The sequence below is a fragment of the Megalopta genalis genome, chromosome 2 (genome assembly GCF_051020955.1).
Source record: "Megalopta genalis isolate 19385.01 chromosome 2, iyMegGena1_principal, whole genome shotgun sequence".
NCBI lineage: Eukaryota > Metazoa > Arthropoda > Insecta > Hymenoptera > Halictidae > Megalopta > Megalopta genalis.
This window is the reverse complement of record NC_135014.1, coordinates 37,226,639-37,247,103: the sequence shown is the minus strand read 5'-3', so window position 1 is coordinate 37,247,103 and position 20,465 is coordinate 37,226,639. Positions and strand designations below refer to the sequence as shown.

Genomic DNA, 20,465 nt, shown 5'->3' with positions numbered 1-20,465 from the left:
GGATCAAATACTGGCTCATTATGCAAGCAGAGACGTAATCGAACACCTTTTGTCTCTGCACCGCGGCACTGGGACCGCAGATTTATGCTGGGAAAATCGCTACGTTGCTTCCTATCGGTGACGTCTCCGCCAGGAAACACTTATGACGATTAGAGATCTCTTTGCTCGGTTGACGCCGACTTCGCCTGGCAATTTTTCTTCGTATCTGTAAAATTCCTTCGTACAAATTATTCCTTATTCGATAATTCGTATAATCGTCTGCTATCTAGTGATCTGCACGTTGTTCGTACACCTTTTGAAACGCAATAACTTTTTTCAATCTGGACTATATCACGTGAATTTTTCTTTTAGATGATAATCGGATTGATCTATTAGATAATAACAAAAATGCTTCTTTTTAAATTTTGCTATTACTCGGAATGACAAAAACAAAACTCTCGCTTTTTTATCACTTTTATCTGAGCCTGCAAGGAAAATGAAGAAAAATGCTTTTCTTTGATCTTGGTAACTTATAATTAACTATAGTTGGTAACTTAAAATTAACTGAAAATTTGATGGAAATCGCCTGACCTTGATACGAGCTGTAAACAATTAAAGATCGTAAAAAACGCAGTTCTGTCACGATTTTTGGCACATTCGACCAGAAACGGTAAGAAGTCTTTTTTAAATCTTTCAACGCCTGTAGCTTTCCGTTATAGGCTCAGATAAAAAGGTTAAAAACCTAGAGTTTTGTTTTTGTCATTTCAAGTAATAACAAAATTAAAAAATAAAAAGGAGCATTTTAGTTATTGTCTAATAGAGTAGTCCAGTTCGAAAGAAGTCATCGCGTTTCAAAAGGTGTACGAACAATTTTGTGAGCCGCTGTAGCTCCGACATTTGTTCCGTTACCTCCAATAAGTTCCAAGATCGTTCGACACCCCGCAAAGAAGGGTGTAAACCACGGGTCCAGTGCGAGGTCAACATACCTCTGTAATCCTAGACCAAATTGTAGTGCTCCGCTTGCTCCGGCGAACCAACCGTCCTCCCATGGGTACTTAGGTACGATTACCACCTGTGGCATCAGCCTATCAGGTGCGCGCGGCCGCGACAGTTCACAGAACAGCGAGATCTGGTTGTCACGCGGCATATAGGTGATACACGCGATAGATGATCGAGTAATACGCGGTCGGCTGGTGAACAGGAAGCACTCAATTCGGGTCAGTAGAGGAAAAGCGTGCAGCCGGGCCCTGCTCGCCGCTGGATCCCGGCCTCTCCGTGTCCTCGAGAGTCTCTCCTGCTTCCCAAGGACACGCGGAACCTAATCGCGAACCGTACCTGCTATTCCCCTGCGCGAGAACCATTCCGTCCGTCGCGATTCAGATCTCGAAGCAAAGCGGGGGACCGTGTATTTTCGCGCTGCGGAGAGGAAAACAAAGCGAAAGGAGTAGTATAGCGTGGCTATTAGATCAACTCGAAGGTTACAGTTTTCGCAGTTCCCTCTAGCCGCAGTCAATTGACCGCCGAGCGAATTACCCGAGTACTCTCCGGGAACGCTACCAAGTCCGCAGAAATTGATCCCGCCGCGTGTAGTGTCACGGCCGTTATACATTTTTTGCCACGGCACTCGGCAATGAATTCGATGCGGGTGTTAGTGTTCCGAGGAACGTTCGTGGAAGAGTCGAGAGTCGCGTAGTGTACGTTTGAAATGTCGCAGTTCGACGGCAGGATCGTTCCGAGGAGCGTCGTGTGGCCGACCGTTTCGGAAAATCGTCCTGGAGGACCGATCAGCTAGAATCTCTGGTGGGACTCTTCTCGATCCATCGAGGATCATCGTCGACGGTAGTCCATGGAAACGGGAAGCTGTTCGGCTAACTCCCAGGATCTTTGGTCCTTCAAATCAATCGTTAACGAACGGTGAAGGATTGATTGCCAGAAGAAGACTCGAAGCACAAGGAAATCTGGATACAGGAAGCTCGACTTGGACGACCTCTTAGATCGATTGCTCTGTAGCAAATCCTTGGCAGCAAATGCTGCTGGATCGGTCAGAAGAGCTTAAAAGAAGACTAGATAAAAGGAAGATCAATTTAGGACTCAGCATTGACTCCTCGGTAGCAATTGTTAGGTAATCGAGAGAAGAATTGACGGCCAGAGAAGTTTGCAAAAGAGAAAGCTGAAGTGAGAAATACCAGCTGCTAGGAATTCTTCCTAATCGTCGAGCGAGTCGCCGATAGCAAGAGGAGAGATAAAGTTTGAGAAAGTCCACAGGAAAAATAACTCTAGAGCCTTCTGACCTTCTTAGAAATTTGTCCAGTGCTAAATTGCTAAGAACTCGATTCGCAGAATTTTTCGAGGACATACATGGACCGAGAAATGGAGCAAGAGAAGAGACTCGGCAGTTCTCATCCATCGTCGCCGACGCTCTCGACGCCTCCAACGTTAAATCTAATGGAGCAGATCCTGCTGGCGAAGATCGAGAAACAGAGTTTACGGGAGGACGAGAAGAACGAGGCAGATCGGAGAAGCGGAGCGTCTCCGAGGAGGAGCCTTTTTCTGAGGAGAGCCGACTCGATGGACAGTCAGACCAGTGCCAGCACCTACAACTCTCTGCTCTCCAACGATTCCGCGTCGAGTAGGAATTTCTACTGCAAGTGCGACGACTGTTTATTGGGCATCGTCGACAAGCACCAGCGCAGCCCGCCGCAGGTCGGACAGAAAAAGGTAACTTCACGAAGGTCGAAAGGTTGAAATGCTTTTCGTAGCCGTCGTACGTCGACGACCGTGAACCTGTTCCCGGTGGTTCCTCGTTCGGGCGGTCGATGTCTCAATGAAATCAATCAACCGCTGCTCTGGCGTCCTTTTGCCAGGCTGTTTAACAAGAACATTGTGTCCCCGCGACAGCCGGTCGGTCGATCGGCGAAAAACAGAGGCGATAAAAAGGTTTCGAAATCGTCGGCCGAGCCGTCGATACGTTTCACTTTCATTCGGTATGCCGTTGGTCAGCCGGCGTAATGAATGCAGGGACGTCGACAGCTCGATGATCGATTAGAAACTTATTATCGGTCTGTTGCGCAAGCCGGGAGGCAGAGGCCTAAATTCTTCGAGGTTTCCTCGCGGCTGCTGCTTCAGCTGGGCACTCGGAGGTTTATGCAACTTGGCCGTCCGCGAGAAAAGCCGCGCCGGTCAATTAGCGGTCGTGTTTCCTTCTCGTTTCGATCCCATTGGCTAATCGACCGATGCGGACCAATTAGCTCTCTCGGCCGCTCCAGTTTCCTTCGGCCGAGGAATGCCGATCTGCCTTCGGGAATCTCCTGTCGCTCTCGGCGCGAAAAACTGGCCTAAACGCTCGCAAAAACCGCGAGTATCTGTTTCCACGTCAGACACGGTCTATAGTAACTTTTCCAGCTATTGTGGTCCTCCACGCGCGAGGCTTGTATTTCTTGTTCCGTTTACGAGCTCGCCGATTGTTTTTGAACAGGCAGAAAGTTTACGCAGAAAGTGCACCGTTGTTTGGATTGCAAACGCGAGCAGGCGATCCTCATACCCCTGGAAATGAGAATTGGTATTTTTAGATGATTTTATAGAATCTCCTGGAAAATTAATGATCTACGAACCGAACACTAAACACCTACCAAGCATTAAAAGGGACGAACGTGCTCCGTAAAAATAATAAGATTGAATTTATTCAGACTTTCCACAATATTGATTACAATTTTGCTTGAGAAATTTATACAATCATTCGCTATCAACGAGTCTGCATAATCTCGGCAATTCTAAAATACAATATATGAAACCGGTCATTTCGACCGGCTCGGTGGATTTCGTGGTAAATAGGAACACCGTGAATCACGAAGAGATTCGCTGGACGTTCACATAAAAAGAACCCAGGTCAATTGGAGATGCGAATACAATCAAACGTGATCGCGACCAACAGAATTTCCTGCGGATCTTTATGCAAATTCACATTCCCAAGGCCACGTTGCTGAAAACTGGAGCCGAACGAAAGCTGATCACCTTAATAAACAACTTTGTTGACACTGGAACTACTACAGTCACTGGTTTCATATTTTTCCATGAACACCGCGCAGCAAGGCAATGCCAGCAATCACTGTCATTACTGGTTAGCCCCAACGTTGTAAAATCTGTTTCCCCGGATTCCGCTCGGCAAAATTTGCTATAAATGTGTAAGGGTCCAGCCTTGCAGTCGCCGGGGCATAAATCTTCGAGCAGAGAAGCAAATAAAGATGCAGGATACTCGCGCGCGAATCATCGTAAAGAGGCCGGGATCATTCGATTTTGAGGCGACCGAGCCTCTCGGCGCGTATTTATCGAATATTTTGTTGGCCGGATGGCATCTGGGTCAAGGGTTTTCGCCTTGATCGGTCCGCGAGCACTCCCCGTTTCACGTCCCTTTGCCGTCTCGCTCGCGGATTCCCTCGTCGATTCGACAAAAAAAAAAAGAAAAGAAAAAACGACCGGTGACCAGCCATTAATTGCAAAACTGCATCGAATTCGTATGCAACGGCAAAAGCAAAAAGGACACTTAACCCCGATAGTCTCGGCTTTACGAGCACCATCGGATCCCCATAAACCCCGGCGACATGCGACCTAGAGACTCTTCCTGTGAGACGGCATTGCCAATATCGGATGGCCATCGACTCCAATGATCTCAACGGGAGGAGCATTTACAAACGTTCGAGTGGATCTTTGTTCTGCCGAGATATCGCAGAAAATGGTAAACATAGCCGTATTGGATCACCAATTCGAAAACTGTAAGAGGCCTTCGTATCTACTCTTTACTTTAACACGTTCGCTAACAGCGTCACAGGCGCGTGTCTCGCGTAAAAGGTATCCGATTAATTCAGTTCGACAATAGGTTCAGCATTAGGCTGTGGTGGATCTTCGTGCAAAGTAAAATTCGTCCGCGACGATTGTAAAGCAAACAGAAGCTAAATGATTTTTTTTTAAATAATTTCAATCAGTCGAAAATAATATAACAATAGCACAAAACTTTTCGAACAGTTTTGTATTTGCAAAAGTGTTCGAATTGAAACCTGTTAAAGTTTAAACAAGTTATGAAACTTGTTCGAACAAATGAATATTTTGAAAAGTTTTGCGCTTGAAATCCCGTAATCTATCAGATTTTACGAATGTTTGCGGTTAATACAACGAACGAAACAAATCAAGCTGTGAAAACTGCTAACTACGAACGTGTTGAGAACAATTTCGAACAGTCTCACGAACGATCTATGAATAATTTCCACCTAATGTGCCCACTCGTCTCGCTGCGTGAAGAACCCACGCGAGATGGTATCGCGAGTCACTATCGTCGTGCGTGTGAAAATTGAATAATTAAACGGCCGGCTTAAAGTCATTTGCGCACGTTTTATTAATCACGAGCGGCTTGTAAAAGGCGGTGACAAGCAGTGCGGGGGCTGGAGGTAAAGAGAGGGAGACGAAAAACTGCGAAATGACCGTGAATACACGCGCGTATCGCGTCGTCGACGCGGCTTTTACGAGCCACCGGCCGAATGAGGATTGACATCAGGGGCGGACAGCCTTTGCACGCGTGCTGCACCAGATGCCGGAGATGTTGTTTGATTTTTACAACGGCCGAGAATCCCGTAAAGACCTCCCGCTATTTAGAAACGAGAGTCGCGCGTCGCCACCGATCAAATGAATGACCATCGGCGCTGACAACCCGTTGCCGGGACTTGTTAACACTTTTCCCAGATCGCTTGCGGCCGCGATCCTCGCGATCCTTACATTGCTCTCTGGCTCTTTCATCTGTTACACCATTCTCGCGATATTTATGATACCTAAGCGCCGTAGTTAAAGGACGACGATCTGAAAAATATGTACAGGAGTTGTAGGAATCTTTTCTGGGAAAGTTAGCGGGCATTTTTGTTTGCACACAAATGCTTTAGTTGAAAGTAAAGTTATATCGTATATAGATAATGTTGTAATTTTCTCGTAGAAAAATCTTAGAAAATACCTAAATAGCAGTCTCTCTCCCAGAAGTCGTTTTCCTGGATTGCGAGGTGATATTATCCTGCGCGACGAGCATCATTTCTCGGAAGTTGATCGCATTAAAAAGATTATTATAAATATATTATATTATGTTGAATTAAAGATTTATGAAGATCTTGTTAAAATTTTTTATCTATATTAACAGAAAACAGAGTAATCGTTTAACGTACCTATTAAACGCCTCTTAAACGTCTCGCTCGCTCAGCCATTAGTGAATTGCGTTTCCATCCTGAATGCAAAGAATCCTTGTCACGCCAATTACTACGGCTCTCTTAAACTCGCCGACGATCATGTTCCGCGCACCTGTAAAATCGTTCTCCATATTAGTCGAATCCAATAATTGAATCGCCTTCTAGAGTTCCCAATCGCTTCCCCGGGGGGTTGACTACATACCTTGTTCATGTGACGGTACAATCTTCGAGGTGACCTCTTACTCGCAGCAGCTCGGACATTCTGGAATCCGAACTGGACGAACGTGCATTGAAAAGTTCAGGAGGCGATCCGGGCACACTCGCTACCGCGTGGACATAGACGGAACGTCGGCGCGCTCGGAGACTGTTTGCAGAGAAATTCATGCGTCCGAAGACGGCAAATGTTTTGCTCAAACAGAGAGGCTTCGCAGTGATCCCGACGGAAAATCACAAAGAAATTGCGCGGGCAAATACAGGGTTCCCCGGAAAGAATCATTCGATTTCAAGAATTTATATTTTAAAAAATTACACACAGAAAATTATAATTCAAACACGAATATAACGGGGAAAATGTGTGAGTTTTTGTTTACAAGTGTTCAATATGACTTCCTTTCGTGACACGTATGATATCATTGCGATATGAAAGTTCTTGCCAAACACGGTGTAATGTATCTCTGGTAATTGTTTGTACAGCATCGCAAATGCGTTTTTTCCGTTCATTTACACTTGTAGGTAAAGGTGGTACAAAGGCAAGATCCTTCACAAATCCCCAAAGGAAGAAGTCGCCATGGGGTTAGGTTGGGTGAACTGCGACCAATCCAACGGTTTGGTACATGAGAACAAAATAATAAAAAGTAAAACTCGCACGTTTTCCCGTTATATTCGTGTTTGAATTATAATTTTCTCTGTGTAATTTTTTAAAATATAAATTTTTGAAATCGGATGATTCTTTCCGGGGAACCCTGTACCTGAATTTCTGTATTCGCTGTTCCCGATTTCGTATTCGAGATTTAAGGGACTATTTCGCAGATCAACCCTTCGCGGTCCAATTCTAGATTTTACTGGAACATTCTCATACGCGCGTGACTATGCAAACTATGCATTTCTTACAGCTAGGAAACATTATAATGATCCTTTTCAATTGTCGCATTAATGTTAATGGGCAATATAACGATTAGTACAAAAAAGTCTGGCCGACACAGGATCGCAGAAATAAAACTGAAGTTCAATTGCTGTTCGATCACTGTAGGCCGTTTAAGAGACCTATTCGTGGCACGCACACGTTTGCAAAATAAAATTTTCCAACGGGTCCCGGCTCGTCTGCGTTACAAGCTATTTTTCTATCGGATGGCATGCATAATGAAGCCTGATACGGGTCAAAAGTGCCGGGTCACTGGCCTACGCGTCGCTTTTTCTCGACCATAATTCATGGCAATTGCGATTTCGCAATTTAACATAAGACAAGCTAGGATTTATGTATCTGCCAGTAAAAATCGGTGACGCAAAGTTCATAGTATCATCGAGACGAATTATCATAGTTCTTAAAACAACGCGCGATTTCACCGTCTTTTGTTCCTTCGTCATCGTCTGTCCGCTTTCCATATATGTATTCTTTTCACATATCTTCGGACTGCGATAACCACTTAAGCATCGCCGATAAGAATAAATAACAATTTCCGCGTCGGTTAGCCATCGGTGACGTTCGCCAACGGCGTGTTTCGTCCGCTCCTGATAACTCTGGCTAATGACGACCGCGAGCGCTCGGTTAATTAGTCGATGACGCATTTCGATCGTCGAGTCGTCGTCTCGGCTCGGCGAATTCACGATCTGCGCGAATCGAAGCCATCCGAACGCAACGATCATCCGGTTTATCAGTGTCGGTTCTCTTTGAAAACAGGACCATCGTCTCGGAGGGCGGTTGCGGTTTTCCGAAAAGTGACCGGCGATTTGTGAAGGAGTTGCTTGTGTCCCGGCTGTGTAAACGGAAGCGGCACGATCGTGCGACGATAATCTTTTGATGATAATAGAAGGGAAAACCGCGAGAAAACGAGCATAAGCAATTAAACAAGATACTTTATCGTCGCGCTTGGAGATATGTTCCAGCCGGCACCGTGCGAAAGATCGCACTTGTTAGAGGGGAACTCAACTCTTCTGCACTGCTTTATGATCTCCGATAAGATCATGCCCACATTCTTAACATATCAGCCTGTAACTTGAGCCACAGGCTCGGTGTTTACCTTACCCTTCAACTGACTCTCCCTCGGCAGCCTGCAGGCGACTATGCGTTCAGGTTAATTCTACAAATATCAAGGGAACAGTGACAAAAGGACAGGATCGAGATCTTCGCAGGTAGCCTCGAAGAGAGGCTGGAACCTCGCGCCGTGGACAACTCCCGGCATCCGCGGCGCAACCGGAAGTCCTGGGAGCCGACGAGTGGATGCTAGAGGATAGTACAGCTATGGAGATTCCCCTCTGGAATTTTCGCCAGTGATTCCCATCGTCGATTTGCACCGCTCTCGAGCCTCGACAGGGGAGAAGAATGCACGTGCACTCCGCGCGAGGATCGCGCCGATCCTCTCGAGCGGCGTTTCCGCACGCGGCCGAGCGTAAACTACGAAGCGGATCCTTGTCGCGCGAGGGTCTGCCCCGATCGCGTTGACGTAAACCATTTAAATGGAAATAAATGCGGTGTACCGTCGACGGCGAGAGCGTCACGAATTATGTAACGAGCGTCCGAGAGGCCAAAGCGCCAGTTATTTGGAATGTGCACCGATAAACAGCCGAGCCAGTCCAACGGCCGGTGTTGATCCAGCGATCGTGGCGTAGAACAAGACCCGCTAAGGATCCCGATCAGTTCGGTAACGAGATACTGCTCTCGCGCTACCAATTATCCACTTGTTAACTATCCGGTTATATTCTCTGAATCTCGGAGCGTCCCGGCTCTAACTGCTTGTTACCTGAAAAAGTGTTAGCTTTAGAAGATCCGTCGGGAGATAATAGGACACGTATATATATATACATACATATCGTTGATGAGATTGTGCTGCTAGAACAGTTTCTGCATCGGTGCTAACGTAACGTTGCATTGATGCCGTCGTGTTGATATAAGACGGAACCGCAAGTGTCGCGCAAGAAGAAGAATATTAATCATTGTCTGTCGTGGTAGTCCCGCGAGCTAATTAATCGAACTGTATCTCGGAACTCTCTAATTTTGTGCATTCGTGTAACGGGGCATTTAAATACCAACGTTATGTAAATAGCAACGATAACGGGTGACGAGATTTGCAGAAAAAGAACGCGGTAAAAAGAGGATTGGTCTATATCGGGTTGAATATATCGTATTTCCGCGAGCATTCGTTCGATCCGGAAGAGCAAGCGAGCCTCCAAACTATCGTCTTCATTAATTGCCTCGTCGGAAGCGTTTGGAGAAATCGAGTGGGGCGTGCAGTGACGGTGCACCGATATTCTACAATTTCTCTTACGGAACCAGCGAACGAGCAAGTCACTTTTCGACGACGACGACGGCACCGGCTGATGCAGATACCGCAGGATGAGCAGCATAAAAAGAAGCTACCGAATATCGTCCGACTTTCTTGATATTCACTTGCTGGCCAAACTAAGTATGATCAAGCTATCGAAGAATAAGAAACCCGCTTGTTGACCAAATGAACGAGCGAGCAACACCTATCGTTTTAACAAGGAAGAACGAGGTAAAGCAGTGTGAAAATGCGAGGCGAAGTTGCAACAGCCGGAGGTTGATTATTCTGAAGATAAAGGAGTGTAACGGATGATCGAACGAGAGGGGCGGAGGGGCGCGGTATCGGCACGGTCTTGGTACTATAGACGACTCGTAGAAAACACCTGGAGGAGGTTCGCAGTTGCAGAGCTGACGGAATTTTGCGTAACGCGAGTACGCTCGTGTGTCGCCTCGCCGAATAAAAAGTAGCACACACGCGGCTCGCTTTCCACGGTCGGACCCCGGGCCCGGAGAGAACACGCGACGTGGGTGGACGCGTCCAGTCGAATCAGGTGTCTCGATTCAGTCGCATCTCGTGATTACAGCGATTACAAGACACAGGCGGGCGCCGGCATCAGCGGGAGGGATCGGAAAATGAATGAATCGCTGGCCACGAAGTCGAGATTCGAGGTTGGCTGAAGAAGAAAGCAGCCGATAGCCGCAGATAACGAGGTGACCCAACTCGACCGTTCTTTTTGCTGGAGATTATTGTGCCGTGGATCACGGAGCAGTGATCCAGCAATCGCCGGAAATAGATTTACGGTTGATCGCAACGTGGTCCCCAGACGACGACGACGACGACGACAACGACGACGGAAGAACGTGAAAGTTTCTCGTTGCACGTTTGTTTCCGCTGACGCTGGGTCTGGATTGACTGCCTGGTATTCGGACAGGACTCATCGGCAAAAGTGAAACGCGGCCACCTGTCCAGTAAGGTCTTCATGGTGTACCTGTCTCGCTGGGAATGCGTCTGAAGCCGCGCGAGTCAGTAGATGATAGACTAAAAGTGTAGATTGCTTGTGATCATCGAAAGTGGTGTCTCTACAGCTGGAACGGCTGTTGTCTTGGACCGGTTTTTACCATTTGTTGGTACGTTATCCTCTTCATGAACTTCCGCAGGACCCTGGAAAAAGGATTGGAGAGCGAAGACAGTTCGGTTCGAAAGAGGGTTTGCTCGATAAAGATTCAAAATACTAAATTCTTCGAATTCTCTTCGAAAACCGTCATGGAATCATAGATGAAGATTCGAACGCTTTTATAGAACCCTGGAAAGGAATTATTAGGGGATCAAGAGAAACCTCGACGATCCGTCAGGCGGCAGATCGTCGGGATCGAAGATGCAGATCGAGAGAATCACAGTGCCGAAAATAGTGGTTTGCTCGAAATCGGTATTAGAGGATAGCGTGGACGCGGATGATTGCGAGAAACTGCCGTTGGGTTTGCGGAAGATGATCAGATCGCGGAACAAGAGGATGTCCAGGCGGTTCTCGGCGTCGATCGTAGATCGTCGTTCGCCGTCCTCCTCTAGGAGTCCTTCGCCGTCGTTCTTACGAACGCAGCCGCAAGAGCAGGAGCAACGGTTGCAGAATGAAACTGGCGAGGACGACAACGAAACGGATAATAAGATTGAATTAGACAATGAAGGAAGTTACCTGGACTCGAACACCGAGTCTGACATCAAGGGATCTGCTTTGGAAAGACTGCAGAATGGTTTCCCGAGCGGTGAAGGTCGGAAGGAAATTGAATCCTGCCCGAAAGTGGTTGTGGACAGTGTTGTGGTGGAAAACGAGATCGGAGCCTGCAAAAGCAGACACAAGTGTGATAAATGTGCTAGGGGGCAGAGTCACAAAGACGAGGCTTGCTTGAATAGAAGCTCAGGCTATCAGCAGTACCTGAGACTGCTCGCGGTACCTCAGGCGAACCTGGAATGGGGAGAGGGTAGTGGTGACGATCTCAGTTCCGAGTGGGATTCCGATCACACGGAACGGTCTAACGAGCGAGCGATCCCCAAGGTAACGAGGACCAGCCTTCGAATTGCTGATTGTTAATAAACTACCCCTGCAAACCTCCTCTCTTCCGAACAGCAAACGTAATCCTCGTTCCGTGACCATTTACGACGTGATCCACGGGGATCAGCGTATCGTTTTCCCGGATGATCCCGGGAGCTTAGAGGATTGCCGCGAATCTCCGGTGATATCGGATTTCTGTTTGGTTTCAGTCTTCCGGATGGAGGAAGCTTAGGAATATCGTTCACTGGACACCGTTCTTTCAGACGTACAAGAGACAGAGATATCCGTGGGTGAGTGGAGCTATCTCGGCGTCTTCCTCTGCAAACAAAAATTAGACTCCCGAGTGAATAGTAGTAGTAGTTGGCATCGGACTTGATGATTGAACAGAATTGTTTCTTGGTCCAGGTGCAATTAACAGGACACCAAGGGAACTTCCGAGCAGGGCCTACGCCTGGAACGATTCTGAAGAAACTCTGTCCCCAGGAGGAAGCCTGCTTCCGGTTGCTGATGAACGACGTGCTGAGGCCGTATGTGCCGGAGTTCGAAGGTGTTCTGGACCTGAAGGAGGCGGAGGAAGGAAACGCAGACGAGGCTGAAACAGGGGAGGCTGATCAGAAGGACAGCGTTAACAAGAGAACTGTGCTGTGCTCTTACTTGCAGCTTCAGGATCTTTTGGGAGACTTCGAGCATCCCTGTGTAATGGACTGCAAAGTTGGCGTTAGGACCTATCTCGAATCCGAGCTCGCGAAAGCCAAGGAAAGACCTAAGGTAGAGTTTGATCTAGAATCAAATGGACCAGGGATTAACACTTTGACTGGCAACATTCTCGCAAAAGTTTCACAAGCTAAAAGATATTTAAACGATTATTGCGGTTCTTTCGTGCACTTTCAGATTATTGTTAAGAACCTTTATATAGAATCCCAAAGTAGCGAGAAGTTTAAACATGGTTGTAATATCTAGAAAAACATGTTGCCGCATCGAAGCATTGCGAATGAGGTGGCAGTCAAAGTGTTAAACCGGATGGATAAGGCAGGCACGGTTTATCGGAGTCTAATAGGAGCTTGTCCCCAGTTAAGGAAAGACATGTACGAGAAGATGGTACAGGTGGATCCGACCGCGCCGAGCGCCGAAGAACGCCGAGTGCAAGGTGTCACTAAACCGAGGTACATGGTCTGGCGAGAGACTATATCGAGCACAGCGACGCTCGGCTTTCGTGTAGAAGGCATCAAGCTTGCCCACGGTGGTTCGTCTAAGGACTTCAAAACAACCAGGACGCGGGAACAGGTTTGTTAATTGCGTCTGGCTACTAGACTCGGGCTATCTGTAAATTACATATAAATGAGACTACACTTCTGAGGAGAAAAATCAGAAAAAGATTTCGACAAAAGTGATGGTCGCGTTTAAGTATGGATGCGAACAAAGTATTTATAAATACTTTGGAAGAATTAGTTAATAGATGGCAGATCTCTTTACGAATTCATATGAATTGCGGAGACAAAACTCAGAAATCTATTAATTACAGGTGACGGAAGCATTGAGGCGGTTTGTCGAGGGCTACCCCCATGCAGTAGCTAAGTACATCCTGCGATTGAAAGCGATAAGGGCGACGCTGAAGGCGTCTCCGTTTTTCGCATCACACGAGGTCGTTGGATCCAGCTTACTGTTCGTTCACGACGCTAAAAACGCTGGAATTTGGATGATCGACTTTGCGAAAACGTTGCCCCTTCCTCAACATCTGCCACGCATCCGCCACGACGCGGAATGGCAGGTGGGGAACCACGAGGACGGCTACTTGATAGGCGTGAACAATTTAATAGATATATTCCAAGATATACGGAACTCTGAACAGACATAGTTGTTGGTCAAAGTGCTCGAGAAGCGCACAATGAGAACGCAACGAACGCGGTCGTTGTTGTGCGTCGCTTCTTCCCAAGTCTTGTACATACATAGATACATATTTCGTATTTTGTAGAACGTTCACGGTAATCCTCGCGAGAAACTGACCAAAGACGCGGCGGCCATTTGCCGCCTAGGTATTCACAATAACATAGACCGCAGAGAAAGCCTTTGTAAAAATAATTTAATCTTCTACGGTAATTACGTAAGGTTTATTTATACGTTACAATACGACGCCGCAAAATCTTCTTGATACAAGAGAGAAAGTGTACGTTGCGTGTGTCTGCCTGCCTGCGGGTATGTTTGTGTGTCTGCATGTGTAAGTGAGTATGATAAAGAACGAAAGGTGTTTTTGTATTTAAAAATCGTACCATACATTTGTAAATAATCCGTCACTTAATAGAAAACAAGGTCAATGACCCACGTGTGTACTTATTTAGCGTTGGCTTCGCTACTACGTCATGTTACGATCTCGAAGAATCTCGCTTCCTTGGAAACTGTACGCACGAACATTGCCTATACGTTTACACTGCTTTTTACATGGGTGTCGTGCTTTAGTTCCTCTTCAAATACCGAAATTACCCCACGCAATTCAACTAAACAAAGAATATGTAATGAAACAAAGAAGAATGAGTATCAATTCTGTCAGGGTGTGTTGTAAGGACTGTTCCTTGGCTGCTGTTGTGCTTGTATCGTTTGTTGCTGTTGGTTTCCCGTCGATTGGGTCGAGGTTATCGTCGTCGGCGCTATCACTCGCGCGTAAACCGCAGCGCCAGTGGTTTTCAGGCCTGCTGGCGTTGGTATGACCTTCAAGCCGTGCAAGGTCTTGATATTGAGCAGTTGACTCGGCAGGATGATCGGTTGTTGCTGCGTTTGCTGCTGTGACGATTGCTGCTTGCCGAGCACCACGCTTCCGCTGCTGCTTACACCGACTCCGACATTTTTATTGCCACTGGCTAAGACGATTGGTTTGCCAGCCAACTGGGCTGTGACCATTCGCACTGTCTGGCCTTGTTGTGGCTGGGACTGTTGAGTGCTTACAATGATTTTCGATTGCCCCGACGACGTTTGCGCCTGCGATACAACCTGAGAAGTTCATTCAAATGTATCAGATCCTTTAAGAGGTCCACCCTTTAAGCGGTGGTTCTAATGCCAAGGAAACAATTCAAGTTTGTACCTGATATTGAGTCATGACTTGCTTCCCCTGTCTGTTAAGCTGATTCGCATGACTGGCAGTTGTTGCCAGCTTTAGCCCCTTTTGGGCAAGAAGGCTCTCCACGGATATTAATTGACCGCCTCCTGAACTTGTTAGGACTTTGGCCAATATCTTTTGCTGTTGTTGTTGCTGTTGCTGATGCGGTGATTGTTGGATCTGTACAGCGATTGGTTTCCCGCCAATCTGAGCAATTATACGCTGCATACCGGACGTTTGCAGTGATTGTTGCTGACTGGTTACAACCCGTTGCTGAATCTGCGGTTGCTGCTGCTGTTGCTGTTGTTGCTAGAACACAATCAGTATGTTTAAAGATATTGTATCACAGAGGATAATCACGTGCAATTCAGTACCTTCAACTGCTGCTGTTGCAGTTGCTGCGGTTGATTTCCAGACGGTGATGATTGTTTGATAAATATCGTCTGACCTTGGAGACCGTGACCTGTGAGTAGTGACTTAATCTGTCCTGAACTAACTAATTTGATCTGAGAAGCTAGCAAAGTCTTTCCGGGTAGAACGTGCTGCTGCTGAGATTGTTGCTGCTTTATATTCGCAGTCTGCAAAATGCTCTTTCCTCCTTGGTTCGCCACGATAGTCTGCGATTGCTGTTGCTGCTGCGGCTGTTGTTGCTGTTGCTGCTGGTTCTGCACCTTGGCAGGAGGGAATATAGTAGTCAAGTTTGTGTTTACGTTGGTGGAATTGCTGGAGGTGCTACTCGCAGCAACGGACTGAGCGGAGTGCAGCACAGAGTGTCCCGACAGTCTGATAGTTTGCAGACCAGCGGAAGTGGACACTTGGATCTGATGATGAGGAAAGTGTTGCTGGTTAGACTGCAGCAAACTTTGTGCGCTGGTCTTGACCACAGCAACCGGTTTCCCTCCGATGTTGGCCACCTTCTTAGCTGGAGCTGTCGTAGTGATCAGCGGTTTCACTTCATTCGTTGCAATTTCCTTTTCAACGGTAACGGTACTGATCGAGGCAGAAGAACTGGGAAGAGACGTGACAGGGACAGAAGCGCTTACGGCACTAATTACAGGAGTTGTTGTCGTCGTCACGTTTGTAACAATGGACTGCTCGGTGGAAACGCAATGTTCGTTGGCCGTCTTCTCCTCGATCTTCTTTTGCTCCTTCCTGTAAAATGATGTGACAATGATGCGATAGAATAAGCTTCTGGAAGAAAATATATCTTGAAACTAACCTGGAAATAACTGGTTGCGCACTAGCTGTAGTTTTTCTTTCTTTCTTGGGCGTAGACTCTTTGCTGTTGCTCGGAGATTGCTCTTTGTTGATGTTGGTAGGCTTCATTACTAGAGGCAGAGCTTTGTTCCGGGACATGCTGCCCACGTTCTTCTTATTCTTTGCAACTCCTTGCAATTGTTGATGGTACATTTCTGTGAACACACAACGGCATGATATATTTTGTCCAAAACCGCATAAACTTAATATTTGTAAATACAAACCAAATTCAGATTCTGAACGTGCTCGATGAAGATACAGCCATTCCTTGCGTCGCGGATAGTATCGCACGCAAGGGTCCGTTTCATAGTGCAATCTGTCCAAGGCACCGGACACGACTGAGTGCAAATATCCTTCCTTGTCGTCGCTGTCTGTTTGTTCTCTGATATACTGTGAATCCTTCAGTAGCTGACAAATATCGGCTCGAGTTCCTTCGCCGTTAGGCAATCTAGCAGTGGCGTCTCTGACCAGTGCTAGAATCGTCACGAAGTTTGGACGGTCAGCTACCAGTAACGAGTGTCCGCGAGCCTTAGTCAATCCTGAAGCTATGAAAGGACTCAAGTATAAATCAATATTTTATATTTTTAACTTTAGCGTAGTTATTTAATTAAACGTACCGACATTATGCTGATAAATGCCTTTGACAGGACCTACGACGGATGCATACCCGTGCATCCTATATGTGAATGCTTTATGTGGGGCAGCGTAGCGCATACGCTCTTGTCTCCTGAATTCTTCACGTTCGTCCGCGGTGGAAGATCGAACTTTCCATTCGGTGGGCCACAAGGCCCGCGGTGGTTCCCATTCAGCCACTGTGTTGATGGATCCCCCATCAACGTTGATCGACTCTATTGCAGGACTATTAGCTCTAACGTTTACTGTAGTATTTCCGTTGCCGGAATTATTGTTAATATGATTGCAATTAAGCTGAGCTACTTGGGGTTGTTGCTTCACGGTTACCACGGAGCAAGTAGCAGCAGTAGACGTTGGCGGACCCAATGAATCCCTATACGAAAGTGATTTTCTTTAAGATCGTATCACCCATAGAATAATACTAGACAATGTAAGAATGTACTTCTTGATGTACAAACTTACTTGTGCATTAAAAATTTCGCACACAGATCCGATAACCGTGAGTCTGAATCTCGGCCAGCACCAATCCACGCGTAAACTCCGTTTCCTTTGTTTTCTAGGTAGGGTACAAGCTCTGGTTCGCGTTCCTGACGGTCGCTCACATCTTGAGAGTAAATATACTCTCCTGCGAGAAAGCCCAAGGCTAATGGAACCAGTGCAGTCCAAGATGACGCCATAGAGTACCTGCGTTAACAAGCATTTACAGTTAGTAATTAGCTGTAAGCATGGACAAATGTCTATCAATGACGCTGACCAGTCGTTCAACGGTGAAATAGGATTTCCTTGCCACAGAGTGACAGCATCTTTCATCTCGATGCCGCTCATTCTAAACTCGCCCTTCGAAGTGAAAGCGTCCCTCAGAAGCGAGAAGAAACAAGCATGTGTTTCCTGCATCAATTCTGCTCCGCTGTTGATATCTATAGCTTCATCGCTCGTCGGAACATTCAATTCCTTGCCTGATATCGACATAACACCTTCGTCTTCGCATCTAAAGCAACGTTGCAGATAAAGATGTCAATCTTAATCGTACGCTGACACAAGAATACATACTTCACATCGTCTAATATGTCAATTCCATCGTCGAGTTGGATAGGTATCTGCATCATATCGATACTGTCTAAATCAAGCTCCTTCTTATCATTCTCTTCGTCTTCCTCCATCTCGGTGGGCATCTCCTCATTCATTCCACTACTCAGCTCCGTTTTAATATCCTCGTATTCCATGTCCTCAACTTCTTTCTTAATTTCTGGCGTCGACATTATGGATGACTTGCTGCCTTTCGATGTAGGTGGACTCCTACAAAAATGAAAAGACACTTATAATTATCTTCATATCCAAGAATACTTCTACATAATACAAAATGTAATAATAACAAACGTACATTTTCTTTTTCGACATCTGATGCACTTCGTACGCATCCACAGGCTCCGATTTAATCGGTGTCAACATTCTGTGTTCCATATCCAATACACTGGAATGCCTATTATCGTCAGTCGTGTGAGAATAATCGCTATTGTCGCTCTCATGTTTTATGGAGTTCGAGTTAATTAATCTTGGCGCGGGTGGACAAAGCGAAGATTGTTCCAATTTGATTCGTTTCTTTGCGGGTGTCATTCGCATTGATGGTCCGAGGGACAATTTGTGCTTCTGGCCAATTTGTGCTCTCTGAGTTAGGTCTGCCAGTGCGATACCCTGAGTGTTCAGCTCAGGGTGAATCTGAAACGAAAATTATCCAATAAAATTGAATATATAGAACAATATACATAGAAGAACAGTTATGCTACGCACGTCGCGGCGTGCCCGACGCTTCTTGTGCTCGAGCAGCATCTCACGGTAAATTTCCTCAGTCTGTTCCCGAATGAAGAACGACCTGTTCATTGGGAACTCGGCCCGTTGCAGCGTGGAGAACACAGGTCGGATTGTCTCGTCATCATGATTCATTTGTAGGCCTCTGATGGACAGGCCTTGTGCGCCCATGAGGGATCGCCTCTTCTTCTTCTGCTTTGCCCCGAAGAGCTGATAGTACGGATAATTCTCCTCATTCTCAGACGTGGTGTCAGCCGCTAGCTTCGCAATCGCTCCGAGCTCGGTCCTCAGCGCATTCAGTTCCTCCAAATAGCGCAGTTGTGTCTTCTCTTCAACTGTCGGTGCATTGCTTGTTAGTATTGTCCCTCGGAAGTTACTACATACTTCACTGCCAAACGGCTGTAGTGTGGGGGAAGTATAAACAGCCAGAAAACTTTTGACAATCCGTTCGCAGCGGTAGCTTCACTTACCCATTGCAGGCTTCGGCTTCCTCCAGTGGATCTTCGACATTGTCCTCTGCGCCGGCTGACAAAAGCCTTGCTTGTACGCGTTCGACAGTAAACTCTCCCTAGATTTTAACAGCTGGCTCGCTAGTTCGTACGACCGTTTCCGTTCTTCGAATAACAATCTTCTCTGTTGCGCTTTGCGGACCAAGCTGCACATTCTTCTGATGTCTGGTCGGTAATGTCCGGCAGACAAATGACTGTGGAACGCTTCTAACGGTGCCACGCCGAATCTGGAATAAACGCGAATGAATTTAGATGTTTAACGTTTAAAAAATGGTTTCAATCAAAGATTTCAACACACCTTTGATTCTCATTATCAAACAACATGCGCAAAGTCTTCTCTGTTTCTAATTCTACATCACAATCCTTTGGGAACGTAGGTAACAGGTTACAGAGAGTCTCTCTCTGATTCTCGGTTAGGCATTCATTCCATATATAAGGATAATCCAAAAACTCTTTAAAAATTACAGTGTGTTCACAGAGATCTTGTGGTAGTTTTACTTTGGTATTTGCAACAATGCAAGTCTCCCACTTCTAGAAATAATAATTTCCTTGTATACATACAATTATATAGTCGTTGAAAAATTAATAGATTCTACCAATGTATCTGGACTCTCTGCTTTAACAGAGTATTCTGTATTGTCATTTTCATCTTCCTCATCGTCCCCAGAACTATGGCTTTCGCTACCACTAGAACCATGCTCTTCTCCACTTTCATCACCACTGTCACTGGACGTGCTACTTCCACTGATGCTACTGCTACTGCTATTGCTCCTGGATCCATGAGAAGATCCATCCTCTTCATCTTCTTCTGCTCCACTGTCTCCCCCAGCTGAACATTCATCAACCTATATACATAGCAAATAAATATTGATTAGTTTATTACCAACTTACAGACATATTCAATGAATAGTATATTCATTATACATGAGTATTATTAAAAAGAATGCAGGTAATATAAAAAACAAAGAGTTTGAACAGGATATGAAAAATGCCTGACTGCGCGTGGAACGTATCTTGACTAATTATCTAATTAATCAATTATCCGATTGAATTATCCTTGGCGATTGAAATTATGAGCGTTAGAGAGAGAAGAGTTAGCGGACTTTGGAGTAACGTGACACAGAGTATACATCGCGCGTTTCCGTCGTATACAGTGTTATCGATCATACAGTCGTATAATTTCGAAATAATAAATCGCGACCAACCTCCATTCTTTTCAGTTTCCCTGCGCTTGCTCTCCTCTTGCTCCTTAAGTTCTGCTATTCGGATGAAAACACCGAATTTCCGCGGTGAAACGATAATTCCCGAAACAGAAAAACCAAGTGCCGAAGAGAAAATTCGAGGCGTTTTCGTGATGAAGGAAATCCTCGTCTCGTATCGAGCGAATATTAAGTAATCTCGCTGTTAGCCGTTTGACCTGTCACTGCTACTGCACTCCTACTCTTCCGA

The 20,465-nt window shown here is 46.2% G+C and overlaps 2 protein-coding genes and 2 long non-coding RNA genes across 8 annotated transcripts in view; 1 reads left to right on the top strand and 3 right to left on the bottom strand.

Annotated features, from left to right (window-relative positions):
• Nucleotides 1-14,038, top strand: part of IP3K2 (Inositol 1,4,5-triphosphate kinase 2) — a 26,472-nt gene extending 12,434 nt beyond the window's left edge. For 2 of the 5 annotated variants that reach the window (XM_033479176.2, XM_076519287.1), the window contains 4 exons: nucleotides 11,933-12,013; nucleotides 12,129-12,491; nucleotides 12,795-13,007; nucleotides 13,246-14,038. In XM_033479176.2, coding sequence (XP_033335067.2) covers nucleotides 11,933-12,013; nucleotides 12,129-12,491; nucleotides 12,795-13,007; nucleotides 13,246-13,578 — 990 coding nt within the window. In that variant the 3' untranslated portion in view covers nucleotides 13,579-14,038. Of the gene's footprint in view, nucleotides 1-1,693; nucleotides 1,779-2,337; nucleotides 2,698-9,280; nucleotides 11,727-11,932; nucleotides 12,014-12,128; nucleotides 12,492-12,794; nucleotides 13,008-13,245 lie in introns of those variants that run through there. The other 3 variants (XM_076519286.1, XM_076519285.1, XM_076519284.1) reach the window with 3 other exon arrangements.
• On the bottom strand, nucleotides 70-1,126 carry LOC143258875 (uncharacterized). The gene is made up of 2 exons (XR_013032801.1): nucleotides 889-1,126; nucleotides 70-205 (listed from the first exon to the last, which is right to left on the bottom strand). It is a non-coding gene; the product is annotated as an uncharacterized LOC143258875 (long non-coding RNA).
• On the bottom strand, nucleotides 2,702-6,539 carry LOC117225534 (uncharacterized). Its single transcript, XR_013032804.1, has 4 exons — nucleotides 6,400-6,539; nucleotides 5,972-6,309; nucleotides 3,609-5,823; nucleotides 2,702-3,522 (listed from the first exon to the last, which is right to left on the bottom strand). It is a non-coding gene; the product is annotated as an uncharacterized LOC117225534 (long non-coding RNA).
• Nucleotides 13,787-20,465, bottom strand: NFRKB (nuclear factor related to kappaB binding protein). Its single transcript, XM_033479175.2, has 15 exons — nucleotides 20,222-20,465; nucleotides 19,613-19,861; nucleotides 19,315-19,547; nucleotides 18,978-19,243; nucleotides 18,490-18,842; nucleotides 18,083-18,417; nucleotides 17,752-17,997; nucleotides 17,456-17,689; nucleotides 17,164-17,385; nucleotides 16,686-17,074; nucleotides 16,293-16,613; nucleotides 16,031-16,223; nucleotides 15,186-15,963; nucleotides 14,797-15,120; nucleotides 13,787-14,705 (listed from the first exon to the last, which is right to left on the bottom strand). Exons 1-15 carry the CDS (start codon nucleotides 20,225-20,227, stop codon nucleotides 14,265-14,267), a joined length of 4,590 nt encoding a protein of 1,529 aa, XP_033335066.1. The 5' UTR covers nucleotides 20,228-20,465; the 3' UTR covers nucleotides 13,787-14,264.